The following is an 11021-nucleotide window of genomic DNA, read 5'->3' as shown; positions in this document are numbered from 1 at the left end:
CATGCCTTTGTTCAGAAGAACAGAGCCTGCTTGCCTATCTCCAATCATTAAACAAAAGGCATAGGCTGCCCAAATGGATGAATTTAGGTCACGTGCCCACTCCTGACCCATTCACAGTAGCTAAAAGCATGCCCTGCAGTGATTGGTTTAGGGGTGAATTCCTTCCACATTCTTGCACTTAGTGGGAGGGGATTATGCTGACTGAGAGTAGGAGCAACCTCCTAGGAACTCCGTGGCTGCTACACAGAGAGTGAGGCTGGCACTAACACCTGCAAGAATGGACAAAGTTCACTGCTTATCTATAGTAAAACATAAACCAATACAACTTTTCTAAAAAATACCCTTTTTAGTGTACAGAAAAATTGCAGAAACAAGCATGGCCAATAATCCTAATGCTGTGATAACCATCCTTGATTTTTTAAAAAATGGCAAAAAAAAAAAAAAAAGCAAACATTTTATTTAGAAATGTATAAAAGATAGCATAGAACATTACCGGAACAATTGGCAAAACTTGAAAACGGACTATGTATTAACTAACATCATGAAAGTTCAATTTTTCTGAATTTGATGACTGCTGTGTGGTTATATCTGAAGGTCTTTTTTTCTTAGGAGATACACCCTGAAAATGATTAAGGGTAAGGAGACACGATTTCTGAAACAGTCAAATGGTTCAAAAAGTGATGTAAGTGCACACATGTATAAATGTGCACACACATGCATAGATAGAGAAATAGCAAATGTGGCAAAATTGTTGGAGTGAGCAGGACTGAAGCCATGTTGGGCCGAAAACTGCCTAGGCTGTAAGGCAAATTTTAAAAAGAGGTTTTTTCCTTGGCACGCATTTCTCTGAGTTCCTCTTTTCCTATGGTTATTTGCTATTTTGAACCCTGGTTACGGGGCAAGATGACATTATTTACATTTTCCGGCCTGCCTGAAGCTATAGACTTGCACCTACTATCCAGACCCTGACATAAGGGCTGGAGTAGAAACCAGACGGCGTCTTGGCCACACCTTGCACCTGAGACCTTGCATGAAGCCCTCGCTGCTCACGTGCCCCTCCCTCCTGCTTTTCATTCCCCACGTTCCATTCCCTCAGCCCCCTCTTTAAAAACTCCTCAGTCAATCTGAGTCTTGGAGATGGCTGTAGCCTGCCCATTGTCCTTCAGGTTTACTGGAGAGATGGGTTAGCCTCACATCTCTCCTCAGGTCACCGGTATTCCTGAATAAAAGCTGACTTCCGTGTTCACCAATATTTGACTTTCGGGTGGTTTGCTTTGGGCTGGGGGCAGGCAGCCCGACCTGTGAGTTTCGTATCCATTTCGGGAGGTCAGCCAGGAGCTGAGTGGCCCCATTTGCCAAATCTGGGTAGATTTGCAATTCTTCCAATATTTACAATTACTTAAAAATTAAAAGTTTAAAGAAAAGTCTGGAGAAACAGGCATAATAAACCTCTTGTTGCTATATTTGCGGATTCTCTAGTCTTTTACGACAATAAAAAAAAGAAACTAAAAAACTCAACACGCCTCTGCTTTACCTTTCCCTCCACAGGGGTCAGAAACCCCTGCCAAGTGTCCTACCAGAAAAAAATGTAAAACACTACGTTTTTACATAAAGTTTTTTTTTAAAATAATAATTTCGAGAATTATTCTGTGGTAGTTGCTTAAGGTAGCCGCGCAGGAAAAGGACCAGGGAAGACACGCGTCCTAATGCTGCAGGAACGCGGAGAAGCCCAGGGCTCGGGCCAGGCGGGAACCGCCCCTTCGCGCTGCATGCCGGGATCTGGAGTCTTCCTACTCCGACCCGCAAGGCACTCTGGGATTGCCAGGCCCCTCCCTCTTCTCGCGATGCTATCTTTTCCTTCGTCTAGCCCTCTGACACCCTCCCTCACTAACGGGTTTTTTTTTTTTTAACGGGTTTTTCAAATCCACCAATGAACGCACAGCTTAGGCTCGAACCAGCCAATCGGATTGCGGAGTCACCGGGAAATTTAAATCGCGCCGGCCAGCTGCACGAGGCACACGGTCTTCCAGCTGAGCTGTGGTGGTCGTTTGGAGCGCAGCTGTCCCGCCGTCTGGGGGCCCCGCACCGCCTCCTGTGGAAACCTGAGCCTGCTGTGCGGGTACGGACTCACATCGAAGCCCGGCCGAGCGGTAACGGCTGGTCCACGGGCCGCGCTTGGCTTGTGGATGACGGGAGCGGAGGCCCCGGGTACACGCTGGGCCTGGCTTGGGCCTTCCTCGTTGACGAGGCCTCGGGGCGTCGTTCGTTGACTAGGCGGCTTAGTTTCGCGGTGCGGGGGCTGGGGCTGTAGGGCGCCGAGGCTCTGTGATCTGTAGTGAAAGCATTAGCGCGTCGCGGCCCGGACACGCCCGAGGGTGAATGTCCTGGGACGGGCTGCCGGGGCTCTGGCCTCCTTCACCTGTTCCCCGCCGCATCTTCCCCGGGCGGGGAGCAGGTGATGGGGCTGGAGCTGAAAGTGGCAGTTGGGAGAACGATCTCTCAGTACCACGTAGGCCCTGGGCTGGTTGTGTCACGTTGTCGTAGACGAGCATAATGGGAATTAAAGATAGCAAATTGTAAGGAGGGCTTCGGCTTTCGTCACGTTTCGGAGATCGCTCTTACTCACTGGGTCTGAATGATGCACAGCTGATGTCATTCTAATCGAAGTCTCTGGATGTGAAAATGTGTGTCAGAAGCTGAAGTTGCTGAACCGCGTAGCAAGTTTTCAGGGTTGATGAGGAATATTAACGGGGGGCTCCGTAATGTAACGATGAACCAAATTTTTATTTAACTGTCAAGTGTACAGAAGGAAGTTATTTTGGCCACTTGAAGGCAGTAAAGTAGGGACAGACCCCAGAGGATCTGAATTTACTGCCCTGGGCCATAAGTGTAAACTGCAAGTTAACTGGGTTCCGCTACTTTGTCTTCAGTAACTATTGTGGACTCCAGAGCCCACAGTTGTACACTGTTCGATACGGTGGTCGCCAGACGCATTTAAAAAGTGGCTAGACCGAATTGAGGTATGCTGTAAACTCAAAGTACACACTTGATTTCAAGGACATGAAAAAAGAATGTAAAATGTCTCACTACTTTGTTCACATTGATGTTGAAATGGTACTATTTTGGATATATTGGGTTAAATGAGATACATTATTAAAATTAATTTTGCTTGCTTCTTTGTGGCCTTTTATTTTTAATGTGGCTATTGGAACATTTAAGTTTGTATGGCTTGCTTTGTATTTCTGATGACAGTGCTGCTTCAGGAAGTCTCAGCACTTCAGAGGGGAGGGGACAATGATCCTTTGGCCGAAAGTATTTCATAGCGAAGTGTGCCTCTTCTAATGTATAGAGGTGCAGATTCAATATATTCTTCATAATTCTATTCTTATTTAGTGCTCTTGTTGTTGACAAAGGAGAATGACAACAGGGACTTTTTTTTCTCCCCCCCCCCCAGCTTTCTTCCTTTGTCTCATAACCATGTCCACCAACGAGAATGCTAATTCACCAGCTGCCCGTCTTAACAGATTCAAGAACAAGGGAAAAGACAGTACAGTGAGTACCTTCTGTTGCTTCCCTGTGGTATTTTTTTTTTCTTTTTGGTGGCTGGCTCGTACGGTCCCGTGGTGTTTTTTAAAATGGGAAGATATTTAAGTAAGGGCAAAATTTTTGAGGGATTTTTTTTTTTTTAAATGTCCTCACTTGGCAACAAAAACTGATGGGATAGGTGAAACAATTTATCTTCTCTCAAGGAAATGAGGCGGCGCCGAATAGAAGTTAATGTAGAGCTGAGGAAAGCTAAGAAGGATGACCAGATGCTAAAAAGGAGAAATGTAAGCTCGTTTCCTGACGATGCTACATCTCCACTGCAGGAAAACCGCAACAACCAGGTAAATATAAGTTAGTTTATGAATTATGGTAAACCTGGAAAATCAATATGTGCTTTTCTTAGAAATTTAAAATATTCTTGGTCTTATGATTTTAACTATCAAATCTGTGACGATCTTCTACTCTCAGTAATTCTGATGGGTTGTGTTCTTTTCTGCCCACCTTCCATAATCTACTGAAGCTGACTCCAACGTCTTTTTAGGTTTCTCTGCATTTCTACACTAGCTGCGTACCTTGATCTGACCAGTCCAATGTTAACTGAAAGTTAATGTGTCCAGAACCAACCACTTCCTGGCTATTTCTGCCTTTTTTTTGGTGATGTCTATTTTTTGTTTTTGTTACTAGCTTTGTTCAGGTCTTTTTCCTCCTGAAATATTTACAGTAGCCTCCTAATTTATCTTTCCCTTCATTCTGTGCCATATACTATATTCCTAATATGCACATAATTTTCCTAAAATTTTCCCTAAAGTACAGCTTCAGACATATTCTTTCTCTGCTTAACATCCATACTCCATGAAGGCCTTCCATAAATTAGACCCATCTGAGATTTTCACATTTATCTCTTTCATCTTTCAAAGATACTGGGCACTTTCCTACATCTTGTTTTTCCCACATTTTGCTTTCCTATATTTACCACTCCACATTTACCTTTTTTTTTTTTTTCCCATTTAACGCTGTGTATGTGCTCTTTATAGAGTAATAATTTTCAAGTCTTCTTCTTATAGCACTCTTTGGTCTGCCTAGCAGGAAAGACACTCCCTTCTCAGGATTCTGTAGGTCCCTAGTTCTGCACCAAAAATGGATAGTAAATGTTGTATAACACTGCACATATATGCCATTTGTTATATGGCATTTATGTGCTTGTCAAATTTTCTGTTAGGTTGTAAGCTCCTAGTGAGAAAGGGACACCTTTTGAATTAAGGTAAGACTGGTTCCCAAACCTCCTTTCTACTGTGATTCACAACATACAGTATTTATGTTTGCAGCACTCTACCATGGAAATGCATAGACTTACAACCTTAGGTATGAAAATCCCTAGCACACTGCCTATAACTCTCTTTCTCCCCTAAAGTATATCTGAGTGCAAGTGATTGAGAGTGATGTAGGAATAACCTTCAAAGTGCTCTGTTCATTTTTTATTTTTTATTTTTTATTTTTATTTTTTTTTCTGTTCATTTTTTAAATGGTTCACAGCTACCTTTTTTAGTGATAAATTCTTGAATACTCCATAACTTGAGACTCCAGTGAGTCATGACACCAAATTTGGAAACTGTTCTACTTATAAAACATTGAATATTTAACAGGCAAAATTAAATATTGGGTTAACCTTTTAGTAACTGACTGTAAACCTAAAAAATGTCTTTACAGTGACAAGCATGGAACTTATTGTTTGTATTTAATCTTAAAAAGGATAATTTTCCTTTTAGGGCACTGTAAATTGGTCTGTTGAGGACATTGTCAAAGGCATAAATAGCAACAATTTGGAAAACCAGCTCCAAGCTACTCAAGCTGCTAGGTAAGTCTTGTCTGCTAATTTGCCTTTTTAGATTTTTTCAGAAGGAAGGGGACAGACAGATGGTGCGAGTAAAGTGTAAAGGTTAAGTAAGGCGTGTACAGGTTAAGGCAGCCATAGGCCTATTTTCTTTTTTTTAATTAAAAAACATTTTTTTTCTTTTTCATAGGCCTGTTTTCATTAAAATCTCCCCTTAGATGAAACTTTAACTATATTTTTTATAATCGCCTAAAACCCCAACCCCAGTGATAATCACTGTTTACCTTTTGGTGTATTTTTTTAAGAAAAATAATAAAGTTTTTGTCAAAAAGGCATTTCACTTCACTGGCAGGGAAATACTCAATTAGTAGAGTTGGTAGGTCTATTTAGAAAATATATATATTTAGATGTTTACCTCCCACCATTTGTAAATATTTATGATATCCATAACAGGAAGGATTAATAATTTCTATAGCTTGACAGTGTGCAAAAAAAAAAAATCCAAATTGCAAATGATCGTGGAAAAGATGTTTAACCTCATCAGCAGCCAGGGAAATACAAATTAACAATGAGCGCATAAGCCTGTCAGGTCAGAAGTTTTTAAAAATGTGACAAGAGGCTGGCCAGTTGGGTTGGCTCATTTGGTTAGAGCATGGTGTTATAACAACACCAAGGTAAAAAGATTCAGATCCCGCACCAGCCAGCCACCAAAAAACAAACAGAAACAGCAATCACAACAGCAACAGAAAAGTGACAAGATCTATAGTAGGTTTCTGCAGGGATGGAGAGAGGAGGGCTGTCTACATTGCTGGTAATACTTCAATTTTCAGAAAAAAATAGTTAATCATACCACATATATAGCACCATGCAAGCAATCGGTTCAGCTTCTTTTAAGTTCCAGGATTGTCTCCGCATTTAGTGCTTAACTTAAGAGGTTGTCTAAAGGTCTAAACTCTTAATTGCATTTTATATTGCTTTTCACACAGATTTCTTTGTTAATCACCGACTTTTCTTTCTCTTTTTGTTTCCACTTAGGAAACTGCTTTCTAGGGAGAAACAGCCCCCCATTGACAATATTATCCGGGCTGGTTTGATTCCAAAATTTGTGTCCTTCTTGGGCAGAACGGATTGTAGTCCCATTCAGTTTGAATCGGCATGGGCGCTCACTAACATTGCTTCTGGGACATCAGAACAGACCAAGGCTGTGGTGGATGGAGGTGCTATCCCAGCATTCATTTCCCTGTTGGCATCTCCCCATGCTCACATCAGTGAACAAGCTGTATGGGCTCTAGGAAACATTGCAGGTACTTACAGTTCTTTTGATTAAATATCAATCAAATTGTAGCAAGGTTGGGACAAGGGCCTTGTTAATGGTGACCTTTGTGTTTCACTTTTTTTTGAGCTTGCTTCAGGCCCTTGTTAGGGATGAAAGTGGAATCTAAAAAAGGCACCAGAGGCATCTAAGTAAGTTAGGGAATTTCTGCTGGTGCATTCAGTCACTGAACATTGATGGTGCTGGACAAATAGATAGGATTAATCTTGCTTTTTTTTAGGTGATGGCTCAGTTTTCCGAGACTTGGTTATCAAGTATGGTGCAGTCGACCCACTGTTGGCTCTTCTTGCAGTTCCTGATATGTCATCTTTAGCAGTAAGTTACTAACTTAAGTTATTCACTTCTTGATTCTAATTTTCCCCACCTCCTCAGAAGACAGGACCTCACATCATTGGTTTTTTCTTGTCCCCCAGTGTGGTTACCTACGTAATCTTACCTGGACTCTTTCAAACCTTTGTCGCAACAAGAATCCTGCACCACCATTAGATGCTGTTGAGCAGATTCTTCCTACTCTAGTTCGTCTCCTGCATCATGATGATCCAGAAGTATTAGCAGATACATGCTGGGCTATTTCTTACCTTACCGATGGCCCAAATGAACGGATTGAGATGGTTGTGAAAACAGGAGTTGTGCCCCAACTTGTGAAGCTTCTAGGAGCTACTGAGTTGCCAATTGTGGTAAGCTGTTAAATTTTTGATTAGAATATAAAGTACAAGGAGTATAATCAATTATTTCAGGCCATGATGGGCCTCTCTTACTTTTAGGTAAGAGGGTATAAAATTTTTATAAACTTTTAGGGTATAGAATTTTTGAGCAGTGCTGGAGAAAAAGAGGTAGCTGCCAACATCAATATTTTTTTTCTTTTTCAGACTCCTGCACTAAGAGCCATAGGGAATATTGTTACTGGAACCGATGAACAGACTCAGGTTGTGATAGATGCAGGAGCACTTGCCATCTTTCCCAGCCTGCTAACTAACCCTAAAACTAATATTCAAAAGGAAGCTACGTGGACAATGTCAAACATCACAGCTGGCCGTCAGGACCAGATACAGCAAGTTGTGAATCATGGATTAGTCCCATTCCTTGTCAGTGTCCTCTCCAAGGTAATGAAGTCTTAGGATTTAATCAAGTGATTGTTAGTATTTATAGACAAGCTGTGCTTGATAAGATTCTTAACGTACAATATTGGCTTCTACTTAAAGTCCTTTGCTCAGTAGTAGCTTGTAACCCGTTTCACTTAAGGTTGGATAGAACCAGTTGCCGGTTTTAGTCGTTGTTTTGTAAGTCAGCACTTTTGGAATCTTATTCATACAACTGTTCTGAAATAAAACCATTTCCTTATGTTAATTAGGCAGACTTTAAGACACAAAAGGAAGCCGTATGGGCTGTGACCAACTATACAAGTGGTGGAACAGTTGAACAGATTGTATACCTCGTTCATTGTGGCATAATAGAACCGTTGATGAACCTCTTAACTGCGAAAGATATCAAAATTATTCTGGTTATTCTGGATGCCATTTTAAATATCTTTCAGGTAAGTCCTAACAGGGTGGCATTTGTTTGAATATGGGCTTGATAATCAGTTTACTATTTAGTCATTAGTAGGCCACAGAATCAGAAAGCCTGTTTACATGGGCCACGCTCTTGATAAAGATGTGACAGGGATTATAAGAGAGATAAAGGAATTAAGTGGATGACATGACCTGAATCAAAGTCAAGTCCTTATGTGGTGACTATTCATACCTATTTATTTTGTCAGTGATTTTTTTTTTTTTTTTTTTTGTCTTTTTCGTGACCGGCACTCAGCCAGTGAGTGCACCAGCCATTCCTATATAGGATCCGAACCCACAGCGGGAGCGTCGCTGCACTCCCAGTGCTGCACTCTCCCAAGTGTGCCATGGGCTCGACCCATTGTCAGTGATCTTTTAATACCTCAAGTTCATACTGAATTCTGGTGAAATTTGTTTTGTTTGTTTTTTTGTGGCTGGCCAGTATGGGGATCTGAACCCTTGACCTTGGTTTTACAAAACTGCGTTCTAATCACCTAAGCTAACTGCTAGCCCCTGGTGAAATGAAATTTGAATGAGCTATCTAATTTTTCTTGTGGTTCCATCCTTGGTTGATCCAAGCTTGCCAGCATATGGCATTTTGTCATAGTGATCGATGATAGATAAGCCCTACTCATCAACTTTTAAACTTCTGATTCTGGAAACTTTTACATAAAGAAGTTGAGTCTGGGTTAATGAACACTGGTGTTTCTATTACCATGTGTAAATTGTCACTGTGTGGCCAATTTTCCTATTTCTCACCTAATCCCATAAGTTATTTTGAAGCAAATCAGTTATTTCATGTGTAAATATTTATGTATCTCCTAAAAGTTGAGGGCGTTAAAAAAAAAAAATCTAACCTCCATACATAGCATTCTTTTGGGGGGGAGTGGTGGGGGGTTGGCTGGCGAGTATAGGGATCTAAGCCTTTGACCTTGGTGTTTTAACACTGCATACCATTCTTATACCTAATAAATATTTAATAACATTAACAAATATCCCAGTCAGGGAAATTTGTTTTTAGCACCTCGTAGGCCATCTTTACCCTTAGACAATGGTTCTCTACCTTGCCTACACTTTGGGATTATCTAAGATGCTTTTACAAGATTATAATTCCCTGTTCCCATAGCAGACAAATTGAACCTGAATGTAGTGTTATTTTAAAAGTTGCTCAGGTGATTTTGATGCACAGAAAAAGTTGAGAGCTATTCGAAGATCTCTGTGGCTGAAAGCTATAGATGAAGAGTAGTTGCTAAGAGGAGGTAATAGATCTGATCACTTTGAGTTTCAAAAAAAATGTAAAGTGGAACTACGTGCTTATTTCTGTCTGATACATATTAATACTCATATTATGGATATATTTTCTTCATTAAAATAGAACATTCAGAGTGTAGGCTAGTAAACTTGGAATTTTTTTTTAGGCTGCTGAGAAACTAGGTGAAACTGAGAAACTTAGTATAATGATTGAAGAATGTGGAGGCTTGGACAAAATTGAAGCTCTACAAAACCATGAAAATGAGTCTGTATACAAGGCTTCATTAAACTTGATTGAGAAGTATTTCTCTGTAGAGGTGAGTAATGGATGGTGATATTAACAGCAACTTGGAAAACACACACGTAAGGTCAAATCCAAAAGGTTTTTTTCTGTCCTTTTTTTTTCCCCCTCATATTTTAAAAAATGGGCCCTGTACCCTTGTTAAACTATAGCAAAATGTCAGTGTACATAGGACATGATGTACTTATTTGTTGCTCTAATGTGTGGCTTGATGATAATACACATCTTTTTAACCTGCGATTTTAAAAGTCACCAGTTTACTTTCAAATGAACAGCCTTGTGAATCTTAGAGTATCTTGAATAAGTCTATGGATGTCATTGTAGGAGTTGATGGAGAGGTGGGCAACCCCACGACCAAACTCTGGGCTTAGTAAACAGTCTTTTCCTTTGCCAACTGAAAAGTAATAGATGTAGAAGAAAAATCTCAACTTATTTTTCTGTTACTGTAGTAGCATTCCTTAATTCAGGCATTCATGAACTCGCCAAGTTTCAGCAGCCCTCCCTCCCCTATGTCAAATAGTAGAATATGGTATAAGATTAAAGATGAAATATACAAATGAAGACCTTAAGAGTAAATATAGACTTCTAGGCAGGCTGCTTTTAGAAATGCGCCATATTTATGGAATTATATTATTATTTTTAAATATTTTTAGGAAGAGGAAGATCAAAATGTGCCAGAAACTACCTCTGAAGGCTATACCTTCCAAGTTCAGGATGGGACTCCTGGGACCTTTAACTTTTAGATTGCACAGCTGAGGCATAAAGTTTGTTGTGTACTATGTTTAGTATAAGTTTGTCTTTACTGTTTCTCTAAGAACTCTTTTTAAATGTGGTTTGTTGTTGTAGCACTTTTTACAATGAAACTATACTTGACTTGAACAGTTCCAGACTGTACATACTGTATGAAGCTTGGCCTCCGAATGGTTTCCTATTTCTGTGTGGAATTTCATATCTTGTAGTGTCCTGTAAATAAAGATTAAATTCCATCCTTTACTTCACCATGCCTATGTGTTACTTTCTAATTTGGGGCTCATTAGTGTTGCAAATGAAGGGTAATCCAACCAAACAGATGGGACTAACCAGTGGTAGTCCTGATTGCAGATATTATTTGATGTAACGTTTGTGATATAATCAAGGATACAGGGGTGATAACATTTTTCCTGCCTGATTCTGAGTTCTCCTGGCTTTGGTCTAGGCTGCTTCTCCTCT

The 11021-nt window shown here is 40.4% G+C and overlaps 1 protein-coding gene across 1 annotated transcript; it reads left to right on the top strand.

Moving 5' to 3' along the window:
* Positions 1–2005: 2005 nt before the first annotated feature.
* Positions 2006–10810, top strand: KPNA2 (karyopherin subunit alpha 2). The gene is made up of 11 exons (XM_063080783.1): positions 2006–2119; positions 3455–3552; positions 3750–3887; positions 5313–5401; positions 6413–6681; positions 6931–7025; positions 7124–7387; positions 7580–7813; positions 8062–8244; positions 9679–9828; positions 10466–10810. Exons 2-11 carry the CDS (start codon positions 3478–3480, stop codon positions 10553–10555), a joined length of 1587 nt encoding a protein of 528 aa, XP_062936853.1. The 5' UTR covers positions 2006–2119; positions 3455–3477; the 3' UTR covers positions 10556–10810.
* The last annotated feature ends 211 nt before the right edge of the window (positions 10811–11021 follow it).

Source organism: Cynocephalus volans, chromosome 16 (assembly GCF_027409185.1).
Source record: "Cynocephalus volans isolate mCynVol1 chromosome 16, mCynVol1.pri, whole genome shotgun sequence".
Classification (NCBI taxonomy): Eukaryota; Metazoa; Chordata; class Mammalia; order Dermoptera; family Cynocephalidae; genus Cynocephalus; species Cynocephalus volans.
The sequence above is the reverse complement of the archived record's forward strand: the minus strand, read 5'-3'. Positions and strand labels throughout refer to the sequence as shown.